The sequence below is a fragment of the Micromys minutus genome (genome assembly GCF_963924665.1).
Source record: "Micromys minutus genome assembly, chromosome: 1".
NCBI classification, from domain to species: Eukaryota; Metazoa; Chordata; class Mammalia; order Rodentia; family Muridae; genus Micromys; species Micromys minutus.
This window is the reverse complement of record NC_137969.1, coordinates 200,512,766-200,535,491: the sequence shown is the minus strand read 5'-3', so window position 1 is coordinate 200,535,491 and position 22,726 is coordinate 200,512,766. Positions and strand designations below refer to the sequence as shown.

At 42.5% G+C, this 22,726-nt stretch overlaps 1 protein-coding gene across 1 annotated transcript in view; it reads right to left on the bottom strand.

The window, feature by feature from the left end:
* The window catches only part of PRORP (protein only RNase P catalytic subunit), a 74,929-nt gene that overhangs the window by 38,604 nt on the left and 13,599 nt on the right, over positions 1-22,726 (bottom strand). Inside the window, exon 4 of the mRNA XM_080915177.1 lies at positions 5,222-5,329. Within this exon, the coding sequence (XP_080771303.1) occupies positions 5,222-5,329 (108 nt within the window). The remainder of the gene's footprint in view (positions 1-5,221; positions 5,330-22,726) is intronic.

The window sequence follows — 22,726 nt, the reverse complement described above, 5'->3', positions numbered from 1 at the left end:
ACATGAGTTAAGTATGAGTCACAGAGACTTAGAATTCCCTCCCCGATTATTCTAAGAAAAAAAAATCAACAAAAGAATCACATACAACTGCAACAAAGGACCTAGATTTAAAAAAAAAGCAAAATTCAAGCAGAGACAGTCTACTTGTCTATGTTCAAACTCATGTCTAGCTTGACTATTGTAACACGAGCATCAGCCTTCTCAGCGTGGCAGCCAGAAGCTAGTGAGAAACTCTCATTCTGCTGAGCCCTTGGAAAGACCGCCTCCCCTGCTCTGCTGAAATCACGTTCCTGGGTAATCTACGTATCTACATTCGCTGCTGATAAAACACAGCAGCAGGGCTTAGTAGGAGAAAGCACTTGCTGCCAAACTATGTACACTTTAGCTTAGCCACATTACCAGGTAGACTCCACAGACCTCTACATGAAAACCACAACATGTTCATATGCACCAACATACACGCACATACTTGTACACACATGCACACTCTAATAACCAACTTTGCAAGAGACAGCAGAGCAGACCCATTACAAGCCAACAGAGCCTTCACAACTTCTCTCCCTCACTGTTAATACTCCAGTTATTCTGGCCCTGAAATGAGGGTAATAGTAGCAGAGATGGCTTAAATGAGTAGCTACTTTCTTAAAAGCTAGTACGACTGAACCTATCTTCACTAGCAGAATTGGGTTTTCTTTTTCTAGAGTAGAATCTCCATACAAATCCCCCCGCCCCCCTTGGTGGAGAGTTTGTTTATTATGAGATTTCTCTGGCCCTGTGGGCTGCCACTGGAGCCACTTCCTCCTCGCTGGATTAGCTGGACTGCCTGTCAGGCCTCAGTGGGAGAGGATGTGCTTAGTCCTACTGCACTGGATACCACAGGGTGGGGTGGTACCTAAGGCAGGCTTTCCCTTCTCTCAGGAGAGGGGGTAATTTGGGAAGGGATTTGTGAGGTTGGGACTGGGAGGAGGGGGGGTGCAACAGGATATAAAACAAATAAATAAATGGGGGGGGGGAGAAAGATTGATTTTAAGTACTCGAGTTAAGAAAAGGAAAGATCCTCAAATATTAAGTACCATATGTGTAGATGTGGCTTCTCAAAAGAGTTACTATATTTTGGGTTTTGAGCCATCTAATTTTGTTTTACGCAGTTGAAGCTGTCCTTGAACTCACTGACTTCTTATCAAGGTGCTGAGATGGCAGGTGTGCTAACAAACCAGGCTTTGCAGTCTCTCTTCCCTTCCTTCCCTGCTTATGATTTGTGTGTGTGTGCACGTATATATGTATACTCATGTGTATTTGTATATATGTGTATTCATGTGCATATGTATACATGTGTAATGTACACATACAGGTATGTGCATGTGTATGTGCATTTGTGTGTAAATACACCTGTGTGCATGTATGAATGCACTTGTGTACGTGATATATGCATGTATTTGGTTATTCATATGTGAGGGGGTGTGTACAGAATGTGTATGTAAGCATATGAGAATGTGCATGTGTGAAAGAGTGTGTATATCTATGTATGTGTGGCATGTGCTTGTATAAGAGTATGTGTATATGTATGAATGTTGTATGCATGTGTGAGAGCACATGTGTGAATGAACTGTGTGTATACATGTTTATATGTGGGAAGTATGTCCATGCATGTCTGTATGCTCATGTATTTGTATGTGTATACATATGTATGTATGTGTATATGTGTATGATGCTTGTAGGGTTACAGGCATGCACTACTATGTCTGGCTCACATGGTCCTCATGTTTGCACTGCACCCCCCCCCCCCCCCCCCCGCCATCTCCTCTCACACCCTTTATGTCATATTTCCTGTATAGAGAAGATGACTGTTTACTTGGTGATTCAAGTTTAGACTCTGAGCACCAGTTCAATAAAACAGGAAGACAACTCTATGAAGACTGCTAAAAATAAGAAAGTGAAGGCTGGGCTGGAGGAATGGCTCAGTGGTTAAGAGCACTGACTGCTCTTCCAGAGGTCCTGGGTTCAATTCCCAGCAACCACACGGTGGTTCACAACCATCTGTAATGGGATCTGATGCCCTTTTCTGGTGTGTCTGAAGACAGCTACAGTGTAGTTCTCCTATATAATAAATAAATAAATATTAAGAAAAAAAAAAAAAGAAAGTAAAGGCCATCAGCTACCCAAAGTAGGATACCGAACATATATATTAGCATTCCTTTAGTTGGGGGTTTAATAAGGTATTTTGAGAAAGCACTCAGAAGATAATCCCCGAAAGCGTGGGTGTGGGCTTCTTTAAACATTACAGAAAGTGAGATGAGTCAAGCACATGGGCTCTTTAAGGGAGAATTACCCAGAGTCCTCCAATGCAGCTCACACACAGTTGGCAGCTGTGCTTTACATGGATGATCACATTGCTTTTGAAGAACTCAAAAGCCTACATCCTCTGGTAACTGTGGCTCCCAAGCCCTGGTCCTACTCCTGACACACAGTGGGACATCAAGTGGCCAGTGTAGCCTACTAATCTCTTCTGGCTCTCGATACTGTTGGGTTATGTCTGCACACTCATCCCATCACACGAACACATGCAAACTGGGGCTGTGAATAAGTGTGTAAGAGAGCAACAGCCCAACATGCTTGGCAACAGGGTATCACTCCATAACTCAGGGTGTCCTGGCACTTTGCAGCCCAGGCTGGCCTCCAACTTGAGATCATCCCGCCTCTGCCTCCTGAGATCTAGGTTTATAGGCACACACTGTGACACCAACCTAAGCTATGTCTGTCTGAATCTTCTTCTGTAGGTCTGAGACAGAAATCCAAGCCTCATGCATGTAGGTAAGTTCTCTCCATCGAGCTATGGCCCCCAACCCCAGAACAGTTTCTTCACGCTATTTTATTTTGTCACGTGTTTTTAATAATACCGACTTCAATTCTCTTTCCTTTTCTACAATTTATCAGTCTGGCCTGAGCCTGATGCGGTCGCACAGAAGAGAATTCAGTGGTGAAGGGGGCACTGAAGGAAGGTACAATCACCATGACTAATCTCTACAGATGAAAACGGGAGCTACAGCTGAACAATCACAAAAGCAATCACAGCGATCGCCAATATTCCATGCTCACATAAATGCTTTTTGTTGTTGTTTTTAAGTTTCCATTTATTGTTATTTTTTAACTTTGTACTGATTCTTTGTGAAGTTTACATCATCTGCCCCAATCCCACTCCCCTCCCCCATCCCTTTGTAACTGCCTTCTGCCCTTGAAACCTCCCCCAATAAAGAGTAAAAATAAATAAAAAACAAAAGAAAACAAAAATCGTGTTGTCCACATATCTTTACTTTCAAATGTTCACTGCAATGAGTCAGTCATTGGTCTGGTTCAGGACCTAGTACTGACTTCAATTCTTAATCAGCAATTATTTGACTGTCTGGCCTAGACTGAGTCTAATACTAATGTAGAATTTAGAATTTCCTTTCATTTTAAGACAGGCTCTCTCTACACAGCAGACCAGGCTGGCCTCAGAGTCAGATTCAAATATCTCTGAATGCTGGGATTAAAGGCGCATAACTACCGACTCTGCCTGCCCTAGAATTTAGCCTTTTTCATTCTCATGAATGACAAGAAAACAACTTAAGCTATCAGACAAAGGCCTACAGAAAAACGAGAACTATTGTCCCATTTGGGAATTCACTCAAACAGTAATTACAACCGTAGCTACTCCTGTGAAGCTCATGCACCGAGGGTTTGCACATATGGAGTCATTAAATTTTCATAACACCTTTGGAGATAGGAACCATCTACTCCCTTCCTACAGAATAGAAAACAGTTGAGGATGGCTTTGAACTTCTGTTCCTCCTGTCTCCACTTCTTAAATATTAGGATTACAGGTGTGGTATCATGTCTAGTTTACGGGGTCTTGGGGAGGGATCCTGGGGTTTTGTGCATTCTTGGGAGGTAGTGTAGCAAGTGAGCTATATCTCTAGCACAGAAGATCTATCCCTAATTTCAAAACTAAGATCCATTTCCAGGCTAATTAGAGAAACTGGGAAACTGCTTCTGACAATCCAGGGTGTGCCCAGAGGACTTATGTGCCCTGTGAGGCTGTCTTCGGTTCTCTGTCTCCTCTGAAACTGTGACAAGGACACTCATCTACAGAGTTCCTTCTGACAGGCTAGTGGACATTCCCACCAGCCATCCTTGATATCCGACTTCCCTCCAAAGAACCCAGTCCAATTTAGCCTATATCTGGCAAACTAATTTTTAGGGCTTTGTGGAAAGCTGGAATTCTAATTCTTATTTTTCCCAGAGTAGATGGGGACTTTCCCAAATGAGTCCGTCCAAAACTGAACTCCTCTAAGCCTGACTGGTCAGATCTGCTGCCTTGCCTTTGACAAGACACAAAGGTATTTTCAAACTCTTCTCATGGCAGAAGGATCAAGAGTTCAAGGCCAGTCACAGCCACAAACTACCTAGTCTCCAAACAAACAAAACAAAACCAAAAACCAACCAACCAAACAACAACAACAACAACAACAACAACAAAAAAAAAAAAAAAAAAAAAAAAGGCAACAGAACCCAAATTCCCTTGTGACTTTTGCAGATAAAGCAGAAATGGCTAAATGAGGGTGCAGCACCTCGGAGAAAAGCCTTTGCCGCACCAGTCAGCAAGCTTAAGAGCCACAAGCTGAAATCCAGGCACTCTTTAGAATCTAATTTTAATGTTCCATTGTTTTCAAGGGATCTACTGTACAAACTTACCTTTAATTTTCTAGGCTCTTTGCTGCTATGAAAAACCAGGGTCACAGAGGGGGAACACTTGGGAAGCAGAGGCAGAAGGATCTCTAAGTTCAGGCCAGTTTTAGTCTACACAGAGAGACTGTCTCAAAAAGAACAAAGAAAAACAATGAATGAAAAAAGAATAAAAAGTCCTGGTAGCCTTCTTTGAACTTTCTGGCTCTCTTACAAGTTGATAAAAACAAACGACCACCCACTGAGAAGACAACTGCACAGGTTAATCTATGAATCTATCCTGTATAGGAAAACAGGAAATAATGACAATCTAGTATCCCAAAATCACATCTGGCTGTATTAATTTTCAAATTAGACAGATGTGATGGAGAGGTAAACAGTGGCTCCGCAGAGAAAGGAGAGGTCAGGAGGAGAGAGCTGAGGCTGTACACAGAAGGCAGCTGGTTCTTTACAAGAATGATTTCTACAGAGAGGGAAAGACAAAATAAAACATACTTACATTATGAGATTCACGACTCTTGGAAAACATTTTTGCAACATTGAGGCCATCGATAACAATATCAAAAGGAGGACAGGCGTTCACAAAGCTCTCAAATCTCTTCAGTTCCTAAAAAGGCAAAGTCAGAGGAAACATTAACAGGAGTTAGGGGCTGGGCATGTAGGTCAGCCCTTGTCTACTGTACCTGAGAGTTTAGGGGCTGGGGATATAGGTCAGTGCTTTTATATTCTGCCTGAAAACCCTTGGGTTTGATCCTCAGCGCTCTATGAGCTAGGGATGCCAGTTCACCCTGAGAGGGAAGACAGGAGAAACCCAAGTTCAAGTCCATCCTCAGCTACACAGGGAAGTTAGGCCGGAGAGAGAAAACCCTGTCTCAGAACACAGAGATCTGAGAAAAACTAGAGAACTAGACCAGGACTTCACTGAAAACATGCTGAGGTAATTTAGTACCGTTGTGATAACTGAAAATATTCCTCCCATAGAACACCCCCCTATAACACATACTGAGATTTTAAGTCCTGTTCTGTAAGCCAAGAGCAACCTTGCTGAAAGGTCTATCCTTTTTATTTTTATTCATTTATATTTTTTGGTGGCACACACCTTTAACCCAAGCATTCTGGATGTAGATACAGTTAGATCTATGAGTTTGAGGCCAGCCTGGGCTACACTGGAAGTTTCAAACCAGCTAGGGTTGTATTATGAGACTGTCTCAAAAAAAAATTCTTTTTCATTGAATTTTGTTTTTTGAAACAAGGTCTTTCTCTATAGCCCAGGCTAGTTTCAAATTCACAATTTACTCTAGGCTGGCCTGTGCTTCCTTTAATCCCAGCACTAGGGAAGCAGAAACAGCTGGATCTCTGTGAGTTCGAGGCCAGCCTGACCTACAAAGTGAGTTCCAGGACAGCCAGGGCTATTACACAGAGAAACCCTGTCTTAGGAAAAAAAAAAAAAAAAAAAAAAAAAAAACAAGACAAACCAAGCCCATATGTTTAAAACTGCTATGATAACACACACACACACACACACACACACACACACACACACACACACAGAGACAGAGAGAGAGAAACAGCTGGCATGGTAGCAATACCTCATCCCTGAAATCCCAGCACCGGGGAGTTAGGAGAGAGACTACAGGGGTACGGGGTAGACAAGACAGTACTGTGGATATCTGCGGCAGGAGAGCTACTTTCGGAGGGAAGGTGATTAACAATGGAGGGGTACAAGGGGAGGAGGATGAGCAAGATCAGATATAAAATTAACAAAGCTAGCAGAGGAAAGTTATGCTTGGTATTAGCCAAAAGACTACAATATTATGGAAGAATATAGAAGAAAATAAGATAAAAAGGAGCAAAAGACAAAAATAATATTTTTATTCTTTTACAGTTTCATATATGTATGTATATGTAAATATGTATATTTGTATTCGTCCCCTTATCCTCCTTTTAAATTTCATGTGTATTCATATTTTACCTGCATGTGTGTTTGGGTGAAGGTGTCAGATCCCTAGAACTGCAGTTCTAGGCAGTTCTGAGATGCCATGTGGGTGCTGGGAATTGAACCCAGGTCCTCTGGAAGAGCAGCTAGTGCTCTCAACCACTGAGCCATCTCTCCACCTACCCACCTTGCCCCAACCCCACCCTCTTTTGTCCCTTTCTCATCTCAAAATAAATTTAATGTGGAAATAATAAAGCTGTCCTTGCTCCCTATTTCACATTGGGCACAACATTGTTTTACAATGGGTCACAGAAGGCTGAGATGAATCCGTAGTTAAGAGCACTGGCTGCTCATACAGAGGAACTAGGTACAGTTCACAGCACCCACACAACAGCTCACAGCCACCTGTAACTCTTATTCCGGGTGACTCAATTCCTTCTTCTCTTCCTTGGGCATCAGGCACACAAGTAGTGCATTCACGCAAAACCCCACACACATAACATAATAAAGTAACTTAAGTAAAACCCAGGTTCAATTCCTAGCATTCTCAGGGCTCACAACTGTCTGCCAGTTCCAGGGGATCTGGCACCTCACACAGATATGATATGCAGGCAAAATACCAAAGCAATATAAAAATAAAGCTGTCTTAGAAAGTCAAGTTACCAAAGTAAAACAAAACAAACAAAAGAAGTGATATTATGGCTGGCTAAACAGAAAAAAATAAACAAATCCTTAAACAAACAAACAAGCCTCCATTTGGTAACAAAACCAATTAAATATTGGTTGTAATAGGAATACTAACTTTTATAAATAAAAGTAAAAATACCAAGGGAAATTAAAAGTTTCTACACAATGTAATTTGTTTCTTTGTTTGTGTTTATATATAGCTAAATAAACCAAGTGAAACAAGGCAAGTGCATTAAATTGCTAACACTGAATAAGTTTTTCTAAGAGGCCATATATGGCAAATTATTACTTGGGAGGTTAAGTCAGGAGATTAGTTAGAGTCTAAGGCCACTTTGGGCCAGACAATGAGTTCCAGGCCAGCTTGTCTCAAAAAACAAACAAACAAAAGGTTTCACTTATAATCAGCAGGGAACACATTTCCATTAGACTGTTAATTATCAGTGTTGTTGTGCTTAGTAGCACATTGTATTCAAACAGGGACAGTGAAATGTCTCTCTAAAGAATTAATATTAGACTATATAACTTACAAACTCCCCTTCCTATTCTGATATTATGTTCACAGTACCTGGAAATTTCCTTAAAACTCCAGACTGGAAAAAGGTGTGCCTGAGACAGTTACATTAGAAAGGTGACTCTCTGGATGTGTCATATATCCTCAGCCAAAGGTTCTCCTTCTGGTCCATGTTTTCTATTTAGAGAAAGAGATCTAGAATACTAGTTTGTCTTATTCCCACCCATCAGATATGCACTAGTTAGAGATCCACGGTAGTATTCCCATAGGTGCCCTGAAGCTTAGGTTGAGTGAAATACACTGTGTGGGGGTGTCTTTGATTATGTAGTTCATCCTGGAACTTACTATGTAGATCAGGCTGTCCTTAAACTCTCAGAGATCACCTGATTCAGCCTGTGAAATACATTTAATGAATTCAAAAGCCACTAGGTAGCTAGAGCAGATGAGGTGTGACGAAGTGTCCTACTGAGGTGGCACACACCACCAGCAGCACCCAGCACAAGCTCAGCAGCTCTCACGGAGGCTCGTTTGAAATTAGAGCCGGATGTGCTGGTGCTTGCCTGCAATCCCAGCATTTGGAGTTGGAGCATTAGGAGGTCAAGGTCATGCTTTAGCTAAACTTGGAGTTTGGGGTATGCTGGACTACACAAGACCCCATTCAAAACAAAACAAAACACCCAACAAACCAACAAAAACCAAAGAACCATTATTTCTTTCTATGTCTGTTATTGGGTTTATAGTTAAATATACATTGGCCGACGATCTAGGATGTGAAAAAGAATCTACCCATATATTTATTAAGTTTTTGTTTCTTGTCTGTCACTAAAAATTGTTTTCTTAAAATAGTTTAATGATATATAATTAATATACCATGACATTTCTTCATATGAAGATATAATTTACAGGGTTGTATACTAACATCATAATCTACTTTTAAGCAAAAAACTAACTCATACTCATTGGCAATCCATCCTTCCCCTAGCCAGTGACCTACTTTCTGCCTCCCTAGTTTTCCTACTCTAAATCATACATACGGAGTTCTTAGTAGGTGAACGCTTTCATAGAGAATTCTCAATGCTTATTCATCGGCAGCAGAAGTCAACACTTTTACTCTTTACTGCCACACAGAAGTCCATATCATGGCTCTCACTCTGCCTACTCATCATCAGCCGGGAGCAAGCTGGCTTCCACGCTGGGCTACTGCGGAATGCTGCTGCTGTGAACTTCCGTGTGCAGTTTTGCACGGATGCTCAGGAGTCCGTTCGTCCGATCGCATGCTAATCCTACGCCAGACTCTTTCCAAAGTGGCTGTCCTAATTTACTTTCAATTTCTCCACATCCTCACCAACCTGGGATGTCTGGATTATGATCATGCTCTTGGCTATAGTGATGTGGAACACCGTGTGTGTTCCCTGACATACAAGAAGCTTTTCTTTTTTGCAATATATTGCTTTTTGTTTTGCTTTTTAGTTTGGTTGGTTCTTTTGGTTATTGCTGGTAGTAGTGGGTTTTGTTTTTGTTTTTGTTTTTCTATATCCTACGCTGGATCTCACAATCTCCCTCCTTAACCCTTCCCAGTACTGGAATTACAAGTAGGCATTACCAGGCATCAGAACATGTATCTTCTATTTTGCTAAACTTTCTGTTTTGATAAAGTCGAGGAAGGCTTCAGTTCTCCGGCCTCCGTTTTAACTGTGGAGCTCTAATGGCTCTTTCCGGGTTTGTGGTATGATTTACCTGCACCAAGGCAGTCATGCTCTGGTTGGCAGAAGTTTTTCTCAGTTCCTGTCTTGCTGAAGGGAATAATTCAGCTTGCAGAGGAGCCACACGCAGATGCTCTCCTAGTGAGCCAGGGTCGTCATGGGACGCAGTGCACATGTCCATCAGTTTGGAAAGTGTCCTGCACCTGAGTTTATGCTGTGGCAGAATGAGCCTTAGCTACAGCTGCAAGATACTTAACTACAGAGGGGCTTTTTGAGTATCAGGAGCTATAGCCACCAAGAAATACACCCCAAACTTCCCTGGTTACCTCATGTCTAGCTCCTTGTGTACCTGTCTTGGTGTTAGGGGTTATCTGTGAACTACGTCTGAAAGAAGTCACATAATGTAGACATTAGGTGTGAAGATAGTTTTTATTGATGTTCTCATGTTAGGAACGTTTCTTGTGTCCAGAATAGCTGGTGTTCCCTTGCGTCTCCATCTCCAGGGTGACTAAAGCCAGTTGTTTAGTATCCCCTTTCTTCCTGCCTTAAAAAAGTCTGTGCCTGCAGTACACTGATACATGTTTAGAAAGATGAGGGAGGAAAAAGCAAGCAAACTTTCCTGCCATAAACAAACACCTCCCCAAGCTTCTGTAGTCTGCTATGGTAGCACATACACGGGATCCCAGCAAGTTGGGCGGTATTAAATTTGAGGCCAACCTTGGCTACAGTGAGACTCAAACAAACAGAGCCTGAGGTATAGCTCAGTGGTAGAGCATGTGCCCAGGCCGTGGGTTGGACCCCAGCACCAACCTGCCCCCAAATTAAACAAAATAAAAATAAAATAAAATAAGCTTACTTGTAAGAGGAGAGAAAATGATTGCCAGGACTCTTTGAGGTTTTGTGGATTGCTAAATATGTACCATTATTGAAGAAATAAGTAAAAAATAAGTTCTCAAAACTTTTAACTTCATGAATTTTGCTAAGGAATTATTATACATTCACACATGAAATGTAAAGATAAAATTGAAGTGACTAGTGATCTTTCATCCTATCTCTAAATGTTCAAACTACAAAAAGTTATTTTTGTACAACAAGCTAAATTTTATCTTTCTGTAGCTCCCATCTTTGGGTTAGTTATGAAAATTGAGAATCTTCTGAAAGTTTAGGAAATACATGTTTCTGTTTTAAAAATTAGTTTACCATCAGCAGAGATTTTAAGGCAAGAGATTAGGAACTGTAGGAAAACAGGACAGCTCTCAACTGCCTGTAACTCAAGACACTGTACACACACATCACTGCTGAGATACACACAGATAAACCCTATCTAACAACATCCAAAAAGAATTCGCAGAGAAGAGTCAGAGACATCACAGTGGGTAAAGGAGTGTGTCACCAAGTATGATGAGCTGATTCCCTTCCCCAGAATTCACAGAGGAAGAGACTCGACTTCCAAAAGTCACCCTCGGATTGTCACACGCATGCCATGACTCATGACCACTTTGTGCACTAAGTACACATGCACAAATACGTGTACACCCACACAGACACACACTTTTTAATTTCCAAAGAAAAACAATCATATATGTAGCTATGCAAGATTCTTTTTAGCGCTCATAGATTTTTCATTTGTTCTGAAAAAAAAAAAAAAATGGCCAAAAATCAGCATTTTAATTTCTTCTATCAGAGTGTGTGTGTGTACTTGGGTGTATGTGTGTGCACGCACATCTTTAGTATGTGATATATGAATGTTTTCTAACTCAGTGTGCCAATGTGTGTGTGTGAATGCATGCACATATCTGCACATGCGTGTGGAGGTCAGAAGTTAATGTCAGGCATCTTTTTGGAACACTGTCCATCTTAACTTTGAGATGGACTCTCTCACTGAACTTGGAGCTCATCAATTTGGCTCGTTCAGCCAATGAACTCTAAAAAGCCACCTGCTTCTGTGCCCTCACCCATCCTGGTTCTTGACCTGGGCTACCACACCGTGCTTTCACAAAGATACTGAGGACTCAAACTCAAGTCCTGGCCTTCATGGCAGGCATTTTATTGACTGAGCCATCTCAGGAGGCCCCTGCCTCCCCTAACCCCCAACCCTCAATACTAAATACTATATAATTATCATCTTGGTCAGACACATGATTAAAGAAGCTACGGAGACTAAAAAGGACTACATTAGAAATAAGCTCGTCTAGGTTTGCATCTGCCGGACTGTCTACTACCATATATGACCTTGGGCAATCGCTCACCTTTCTAGGTCTCCAGCTCCTCAGATATAAAACAGGGCTGTTAATGCCTGTCTCAGAGAGCTGGCATAAAGGTGCAATAAAGCTGGAGCTAGGGAGATAGTTCAGTGGGTAAAAGCACTTGCTGCTTAAACATGAGGTCTTGAGCTAAGATCCCCAGTGCTCACAAAGACACTCACTCAGACATGACCACACAAAGCCTGTAATTCCAGAGCTTGTCAGGGGTGAGGGTGGAGGTGGGGTACAGACAGGATTGCTGGGGCTTACTGGCCACAGCCTAGTTCCAGGTTCAATAAGACACCCTATGTCAAGAGAATAAGACAGAGGGAGGGGTAAAGCAGGACACCAAACATCCTGCTGTGACTTCCACACATATATATGGCAATGTCACATGAACACACATACACCACACACACACACACACACACACACACACACGACTTCATGACTAAAAGTCTATACTACAAAAGACCCATTCAATTGTTTCAAATAACTGCTTTCCAACAATTATTAACTCTCCCTACTTCCTGCTTCTTATTGATAAATGAGAAAGACGCCTGAAAGACCAATAATCTTTGCTTCTCTATACACTATTGGTTAACCTGGGACTTTCTATGTAGAGCAAGCTGGCCTTGATCAGTCGTGTTCACGAGGAACTCACTTCCCATTCCCTTTCTGTCCTCCAGCAGACAACCTTTCTAGTCCACCTTCTCATTATCGAGGCACGCAATCTTTACTGCCAATTTCCAGTTTATTCCTGACTTCACAGAGTTAAGTGAGCTCTTTGTTTATAAAGTGTAATTTTGAAGACAGTGTGTGTCTTCAAAAAGCCGTTTTGATTTAGACGTTCTCATACAATTGAAACAATTATCAACTAACTAGGTTTAATCCTAATTTTAAAAGAAAAAGAATTTCCCTGCATGTTTTCTGAGTACTGAGATTATTACCATACCCAAGCCTGCTTTTTTGGGTTTTTTTCTCCTTTAATGAAAACACACATACAAAAAAGAAAAGGGGTGGGGAACAGAGGGGGCAGAGGACTAAAATCCCAAGAAGGGAGAATGCCTGAGAGAAACGGCACTGAGTCTAATCTGTTAAATAACTATATAGTAGATCTTAGGCCCAGTGGCCCATTCAAATCACAGAGCTGGACACCAAGGCAGGAGGATTCTAAATCTGAGATCCAACTGAGTTACACAGTGAGATCCTACCTTAGAAAACAAAAGGCACCACAAAAAAAAAAAAAAAAAAAAAAAAAAAAGAATGACTGGGTGGAAGAGATGAGGCATGAGGCAGAAACCCCAGGGATATCCCGGGAACACTGTTAGCTCAATGATAAGCGTGTGCAACTCACCAGTGGTTCCCCAACCGCCTCACTTACAAAAACAAAGGGCCAACTCGAGTGGGAACTGGAAGGTGACTCAGTCGGCCCAGCAGTAATGACAGTAAGGGAAACTCTATGTCCCTGAGACCTCTGACAGAGCTGAAATTGATTTCATTTCCTGACAAAAATCACTAACTCTCATTACCTAACCACTCCTCTGCCATAACTAAGCAAATATGCAAGCTAAGCAATACTTTTTTAGCCGTAAAAATGTGCCTCGGTGTAACGAGGAGGCTAGAACCACTAACTCGGTGTAGGGAACAGGTCGAGGTTTGAATCATCTCTTCACCACTTACACTGTATGCTGTTGGTGAACGAGAGACCTCTCTGAACCCGGTTCCCTCCCTGTAAAGGAGATACCTCTTCCAGACAGTTGTTACTAAATGCTACAGCTAAATACACAGTAGCTTTGACAAAGTCTAACATTTGCTTATTTGCTGTATTATTAACTGTATTTGTGGTATACAAAATACCAAGGATTCAGGAAATTACAGCAGGTGCTACTAACAGAGTTCTTGTTACAGGATTAATAAGGAAGCAAGAGAAGACTACAGAAGTCTAGAAAGACACAGAGCAGAGATAGAATACAGTTATAAAGGGGGTTAGATGGGGCAGGGTTAGGAGGGTAGGAAGAAGAGGGAATATAGGGAGGGAAACTAACACTAAAGAGCTTTTGGGAAAGCTATATGAAAACCCAATACTGTAAAGGTTTCATGTATGTATAATCTTTAATTGTGTGATAGATACCTGCTTCACAGACCCCATACCCAAAGTTGGGCAATAGAAATTAGATTTCATAGTGGAGTGGATCACGGAGGAGCTGGGGGTTGATCTGCTAAAAATACATTGTGCAAATTTCTCAAATAATTAATAAAAATATTAGTTAAAAAATTTCAAGAAAGAAGACAGAAAAGGCACTCAAGAAAGCCTCAAGGGGGCTGGAGAGATGAGATGGCTCAGTGGTTAAGAGCACTGACTGCTCTTCCAGAGGTCCTGAGTTCAAATCCCAGCAACCACATGGTGGTTCACAACCAATCTGTCTCTTCTGGTGTGTCTGAGGATAGCTTCAGTGAACTCATACTAAAATAAATAAATAATTTTTTAAAAAAAGCCTCAAGGATTTGGAGGAAAAAAAATCACATATGGGGAAGGGGGTGGGACACTAAGAAGTGGCCCAGAACTGGTAGGTATTGGCTGAAGCAGGTGTCTGGGGAGGAAATGTAGGCTGTGGCTAAACTAGGAAAAGTTACCTTTAGCATGGATGTAGGAAACTGCAGATTTGTGGACAAGAGATGATTAAGTTAGTGTGCACTGCAGAAGAGTTTGGACAAAGGCTGATAAGGTTAAGGCTGTGTCCTGAAAGACCAATCTGGCAACAGAACAGGGAGAACAGATGTTAGGAGGGGAGCGTATACACAAGTGAGACAGGAAGTAGTGTGCAAGCTGAGCTGACACTACAGGCCTGGACAGAATTAGTGCAAGTGAACAGAGAGAAACGATGCAAAAATCACATCAGTGACAAATTGGATGCCAGGAAGGACACAAAATCAGCTTTAATCACTTTGGTCCAGATAAGGAGGAAACAAAGGAAAGCCAAAGGAAGCTTGAGAGCTGCAGGAGGAAGCATTTATAAAGCACTTGGTTTGCCTGCTTGCTTGTCTGGTTTTAGAGTCTTACCATGTAACTTAGCCTGGCCTAGATCTGCCATGGAGGCCCTTGAACTCACAGAGATCTGCCTTTCTCTGCCTTACAATGCTAGGATTAAAGTCGCACACAGCCATGCCCAGCAAATTCATTTTTTGACAAGTTGAGTTTGTAACTGACTCACTTAAAAATGACTCGTAAACACACGGCTACGGTTACCTTGCGTTTAAAACAGGACCAGGGCAGTAACAGCTCAATGGGTAGAGGCAAGTGCTGCCAATGCAGACAACCAGAACTCAACGCTGGGACCCATGTGGTAAAGACAGAAAGAACTCCAGAAATCTGTCCTGTGTGTGTGCTCAAGCAGGAGCACACTCGAGCATGCACACACGCGAGCATGCACACACACATGCACCATTAAATAAACGCAATAGAAAGTTTTATCCCAATACAGTAGAAATAAACTTAAATTTGGACTTAAACACTTGTTTATAGTTTTATTGACCACACCGCTGACCAGGAGGATCTCATCAACAGCTCTGTAAGCAGCGGTTCCAGAGGTGAACTCTGGCGATCCTGGCACCGAAATATCGAAGTCTCTGTGACAGCAGCTGTGGAGGCTGATGTCAAAATCAACATGGCAGGTGGCCTGGGAAGAAATCATCACAATTTTCTATCTGCAAACTTCTGGCCTATGTTTCCAGGCAGTAAAAGCTCTTAAATATATTTTGTGGGTTTTTCCCCCCTCTTAGAATAGAAAAAGATACATTCCTTTCTTCCTAGGCAAGAAGACAGCAGGCAAGGGCAGCACCAGAAGAACCTCTTTGTCTGTTTACTGAAGGTCAGCCTCCGTAGTCCCGGCTGGGCTTGACCTCTTTACCCTCCGACCTTCATCTTTAGAGAGCTGCATGCTGAGATTAGAGTAGTATGCTACCCACCCCGGCATCCAGAACATACTTTGGAAAAATGAACAAATGTACTTGGCCTCAGGACACTGGCAAAAAACTGCCAGGAAGGTATTAACTCTGAGCAGACCCCTCAGCTTCAGCCAGATGGTTCCTGGGCTCCATCACGCCCAGCTCCTCTGCCTGTCCCCTGGCCACTCTGCCTAGGCAGGCCCTTACATTTTCCTGAAAAGAAAAATATCCTTGGCAGCTTTTCTCATCTCAGAGAATCTGTAAAACCCTCAGCTCAACAAAACACAAGCATTTGTACAACGGGAACCTGCACAGGAAGGTCACAATTTTTGTTAACCTGTCAGGATGTGATTGTTCCTTTTAAGGTCCAAAGCAACAAACAGCGACCTGCATCGCCATTAAGAGCTGGTTGCTGCGACAACGTGAAGGCTCTGTAGATTCAAATCATCTGTGCACAGCTACTCCGGGCATAAACGTAATTCCGTAACGACAAAACAAACCCACTGCTTAGCCAGCCACAGCTAGCTTTGCACATTCCATTCTTGCAATTATAAAATCTCCAGGTGAAAAGCCAGGACTCCTGAGCTCAGGAAATCACTTTTCACTTCCCCGCAGCTGCCCCACAGCTCTGGCCCACGCAAGAACCTAGAGGAAATGCGCCTGGAGACCTCATTAACAAAGGATGGAAATCCCCGCACCTCACACTTCCCAATTAGCACTGTGGAGGACAGCCCCTCCATTTCCCTGCATGGAAGTGTCCCCGCCCAGAGCTGATCTGTGTAAAAGCCAGGGCAGAGCAGCTGCCGGATTACAGCTGTCAGATCGCTGGCTGGCTATCGGTTTCACGGTACCATGGATTCACACCTACAGGCTATTGGTTTTTTTCTTATTATGGTTTTTAAAGTTAATAACGTTTGTTAGTCAAAAGCAATTCGATGCAAGAGGAAGCCTCCCCAGAGCCTACTTGGAAGCCAGATGAGCTGTGGTACCTACCCCACTCAGAAATGGAATCTCGCTGTTTTAAAACAGAAAAAGGAACATAGTACCACTGTACGGTGACATGACACTTTTCCAGGCTTGGGGATGTCTTGGTAAAGACAGGGTCTTAGTATGTGACCCTGGCTGGCCTGGAACTCAAGAGACCCACCTGACTCTGCAACTGGGATTAAAAGCATTTGCAGCCACATCCACCCAGCAAATTTCAGAATTTTCAAGAAATTTGCTTAACCAGTGATGTCCCAAATTGTTTTCATCTTACAATGAATATAGGTATACAGTTTTAACTAAGGGGAGAAATTACAGAGGGGTGCTGCTCTGCCGGAAATCACTAATGAAGCGCCGTTTTGAAACCTCCCTCCATAACTCTTACCTGCAAGTGCATGTGTATCTGTTTAAGAAGCAGTTCTTTCTCTTTGTCTCTGTGTATGGTATATGGGTGTGTGTGTATGTGTGTGTGTGTGTGTGTGTGTGTGTGTGTGTGTGGATGTGCACCTGCATGTCATATACAAGTCAGATATTTCCAATGGATGTCCTCCTCAATCATTTCCTACTTTATTATTATTTTAACTTCACTGCATTTGTTTGTTTATTGTGTGTATGAGGTGTGTATTCACATGTTTAAGTATCATGGTATGTGTGTGTATAGAGGTGAGAGGACAAGTTTTGGGAGATGGTTTTCTCCAACCCCCTTGGTTTTTGAGGCAGGGTCTGTGGCTGACCTGACGACCCAGTGAACTGTGACTGGCCTGTCTTCACCTCCCTAGGAGTGCATTACAGATGTGCGTCTCTCTGTTCAGCATCTGCATGGTGCTGTGGAGCTGAACTCAAGGCTTCTTCATGCTTAGATTGCAAACACGTTACCAGGCCGTAAAGTGTCTGTTAAAAACATGTAGTAATGGCGATCTAAATTATATACAGGAGACAGAATAGTGTGAATCCCCGCGAGCCTGTGAACTCGCCTGACCTGAGAACGAGGGCCAATTCCCTGTCATATTGGTTGAACAGGGTCTTACGCTGGCCTCGAACTCAGATCTACCCGACTCGGCGCCTGGGATTACTACTCCATCCCCTATTTTCAGGTTATTTTCTTTGTTTACTTTTTAAAAGCAAGGCCATATAGCCTAGGCTGTCCTCAGACTCACTATGTAGCCCAGGCTGCCCTTCAACTCATGATCAATCCTTCTGCCTTAGCCTTTCGTGTGCTAGGAATACTTTTCCCTGATGATAGTGAATCTAGGGCCTAGAGAGATGGCTGTGTGATTAAGACCTGGGTTTGATTCTGAACACCACCTATAACCCCAGCTCCAGGGGGACCAACACCTCTGGCCTCTGCTGACACCTGTACTCATGTGCACATTCCCGCAAACAAACACATTAATTAAATTAAAATTTTTTAAATAAGCTAATATTTCCAAAATGCTGAAATGCTCCTTTATTTACTTATTTACTTGTTCCTCCATCCATCCATCCACCCACTCATTCATGTTTTTAAGACAGGATCCCATGTAGGCCAACCTGACTTAGAGTTCAGTATGTAGCAGAGGATGACCTTGGATGACCTTGAACCCCTAATTTTCCTGCCTTAGCTTCCAAAGTGCTAGGATTCCAAAGTGCATGAGCCACCAGACTTTTTATTAAATTTTAATCTCTTAAAGCAAAGATAATCCAATGTGGAAATTGCCAGAAACACAGTGCATACTTAACATTTATTAAATAAAGAAAATATCTTATGAAATTTTTAAATAATGCAGTAATGCCTAAACATGACGTTATCCCTTTGCTGTTTCATTTCCACCCACAGGTACCTTCCAATCCAGCACCTCTCTCAGATCTGCCCCTGAAACATTCTCCATGTCTAAAAATCGCCAGTGTAACTCTAAAAGAGCCATCAACCACAATCCTGACCTGGTAAAACAAAATTCATGGACGCATTAAAAGTAAAGTACAAAAAAGTACATTGTTTCAAATCAAATCTCATAAAAGAGGTTGGACTCTAGTTGGTAAAATCCCAGTAAAAGGGGGCTGGGGAAATGGCTCGGTGGTTCAGAACACTCTATTGTCTGGAGGATCCAGGTTCAATTCCCAGCATCCACACAGAGAATCTGAAACTCAAGGTCCAGGAAACCCAATGTCCTCTATGTAGAGCATAAAATAAAAACTTTCAGAAATCCGGTGAAAACCAAAAGAAAAAGAAAAAGAAAAAAAAAAGAAGTACAGTGCAGAAATAGAGAAGGTATTCCCAGGCAGACAGGCAGGCAGGCAGGCAGCAAGCCTTCACAGTGAATGCTCATATGAGAGCATGTCTGTACACGTGGCGAAGTGGAGGCCACCAGCACTAGGAGTGACTGTTATCGGCTACTCCATTTTTATGAGCAGACTCCTTTTGGTGACACACTTGGATGACCAGAGATCACATGTCTACCTTCAGGTTTTCAGTTGCGACTTGAGGAAGAAAGAAAGTGGTTAAGAGTCAGTGAATGACTGTCACAGGTGCACTGCACAAAATGTCCCTTGGTTATTAAAAATCAGTCCTTCATGCATGGGCATCATAATGCTTAATACATAAGCTTCCCAAACTTACCATTCGCCACATTTTTCTTTAAAAAAAAAAAATCTGGGAACCCCATGATTTAACTTAGAAATAGCAAGATCTTCAAACGCAAAACAGAAAGTTCTGGAAAGTTCAATTTAGACCATCTATAGTGTCCAGCTGCCACTCAAACCACAGCTGGGATTTCTGCCCTGTAACTTAAAGCAATTAAAAACAACCCCTAACATCTGTAGAAAGACGAGTGTGGTGGTGCCCACCTTTCATCCTGGGAGAGGCTGTCAGATCTCTGTGAGTTCAAGACCAACCTGGTCTAAGACTCTCAGGTCAGCCAGGGTTGACTGTCAGCTCCTTCATTAAAATGGCATTTGCTGCTCTCGAAAAGGTGTTTCAGGATATTTAATCACAGTGTGAAGCCTGAGATTGAGTTATTTACTGGAAAAACCCATGTTTAGCTGTGTGGCTCGGCCTAAACTCACACCTTTAATCCAAGAGATTTCTGCTTGAATGTTATAAACAGGGATGAGTAAAGTGAACTATATAGTTCAAGAGGCAGAGTAAGCAACCAGGTGACAGGAAGTGACCATAAAATCAGAGATTAAAAGGGAGTCAGAAGGACAGAGAGACACACAGGAAGTAGAAGGAAGGGACATCCAGTTTGAAGGAGGTTTTTTGAGAGGCACGAGAGAGGAATTCCTTATGGGACACTGGCTGAGGAGGAAGGTCAACTGAATGTTTTCTCTGCCTTTCTGAGCTAGCAGGTTTTCACCCCAGCATCTGGCTCCCAAGTCTTCACTGGTAAGATTGAACGACTGAGATTTTGTTAAAAACAAACAAACAACACAGAAGGCATGAGTTCGGCTCCTAGCATCCATGAGCTGGCTCTCAACCTCCTAGAACTCCAGTTTCAGGTGATCTGACCCCCTCTTCTATCTTCTGCAGGCATCAGGCAGGCAAGTGGTGTACAGACATACATGCAAGCAAAACGCTTGTATACATTAAAAATAGATAAGAAAGGTGATACTTGAAAGCACAGAAACCCACATCTCTCGAACAGCCAAATTCACAGCTAAAAAGGCATAGCCCAGGCTGGGCACAGTGGATAACACCTGTAACTCCAGCATCAGAGGCTAAAGCAAGACAATGGTGAGTTCAAGGCTAGCTTGGACTACATTGTGCATTTGAGGCTAGCATGAGCAGTGACAAAATGTAAAACCATCCAGCCTCACCACCCCCACCTCTGCACTTTAAAATTCCCAAGACTCTCAGCTCCCAAGACAGCAGCATTGTTCATGAGGAATGCCCTGAGGAGGAACGATCTGAACCACTATATGCCAACACCAAATTCTGCCTAATTAGGAGTACAACACTTTGACAAGGTCACATCGCATCGAACAGACTGGGAATAAACTCCATGACGTTGAGGAAGCCAAGATGGGAACCCTAGAGAGATTTCTGCTCATCTCACTCCTAATGGAGGCTATAGACATTGCCAACAAAGCCAGAATCATGTAAATTAAGTCCAGCTGGCTACTTCTAAATATAAATTGTTTTGCCATTTTAAGAAGTGGCCTATTACGCTGTATAATTAAAGAGACCTGCAAAGAAAACAAATGCAGTTCTTTCTCACGGCTGCTACTTATCTTTTGTTTTGAACACAATTTCCACAAAACGTGCCCATGCAATAGTTCTAATTTTAAAGACTACTATGAGTACATTCCTAAACCAGAAACATCAGTAGCTATAACCCCACATAAAACAACGCTCAAGTTCTCGATCTGTGTGTATCTGTATGAATGTGTCTGCCCGTGTGGGGTACATGTGTATATGTATGCAGGTGCCTGACATGCAGGTTCCTCTATGGCTTTCCAACTTACTCTGTGAGGAAATGTCTCTCACTGTACCTGGAGTTTCCTCTAGACCGGCTAGCCATCAAAGCCTCCAGAATCTTCCTTTCTCTACCTGTCCCAGCACTGAAGTTAGTATACACTGCCACAGCTGACTTTCACGTGGATCTGGACTGGGTACTGAGCTCAGATCCTCAAGCCTCAAGCTTGCAAAGCAAGTGCTTTACCTGCTGTTCCAAAGTATTTTTAAATGTGTAGGGAAAGTATAATTTTACAAAGAAACATACACAGACACTGAGACACACATACACAGACACTCACACAGACACACACACAGAGACACACACAGACACAGACACACACACACACACAGACACACACACACAGACACACACACACACACACACACACACTTGGGTTTTTGGAGACAAGTTTTCTACAAAGCATGTCCTGTACTTGCTTTGTAGACCAGACTAGCCTTGAACTCGCAGCGATCCACCTGCCTCTGTCCACCAAGTCTGAGATTAAAGGAGTGCTTCACCATCACTGAGCTAGAAATATGTTTTTTAAGATAAGAGAAGTATGAAAGCTACTTAAAAGAGAATCTGTAATTTACAGGATAAGAAATGCTAGAATGGTGGCAAAGGGGACAGGGTGGGGGCATCCGTGACAAGACAGTCTCAGGGAAGGGGGTTCACCTTTCCACCTCTCTTTGCCCACAGACACTTTCCTTAATAAAATGTATGGAGGTTTATTTGGTTGTCTGTCTGTTTTGGGGGCAGTCTTGTGTGTCTCAAGCTGGCTTTGTATTCACTATGTAGCCAAGGATGAGCCAGAGTTTCTGACGCTCCTGTTTCTACTTGCTGGGATTGCAGGTGTGCGCTACCACGTCAGGTTAATAAAGCATTGGGATTAAACCCAGGCCTTCTCGAGTACTAGTCGAATATGTTACCAACCAGCTCATTTTTCAACCCTAAAGAACTGAATTTTCATGTGAGCAAAAATTTTAAATGTTAAGAATACCAGTATCCCCTAACTGAAAACAAAATGACAGTCACCTGTCAGAGAAACTTGCAATTTTTTAACAGGACTGACTTGCCCAATTAACTGGAATTTATACGGTACTCTATTGCCACCTGGTGGCCATACTGTCTAAGAACTGCAAACGAATGTTTAAAATAGGAGTGTGGCTCACACTTAAAATCCTGGCAGTTGGAGAAGTGAAGCTGGCAGTTTGTCATGAGTTCAAAGCCAGTCTTGGCTAATAGTTAATATTAGGCAACCTGAGCAAAAAACTAAATTTGTGCCCAATGAAGTGGTGCACACCTTTAATTGCAGTCCTTGGGGGTTGGGGGAAAGTGATGAATCTCTGTGAGTTCGAAGCCAACCTGGTCTACAAAATGAGTTACAGGAGAGCCAAGGCTATGCAGAGACCTTGTTTCAAAAACAAACAAACAAGCAAACAACAACAAAAAAACCCAAACCCAACCGGGGGTTGTGGTGGGGTGGTAAATAACTTTAATCCCAGACCTAGGGATACAGGGACAAGCAGATCTCTGAGTTCAAGGCCAGCCTAAGTCTA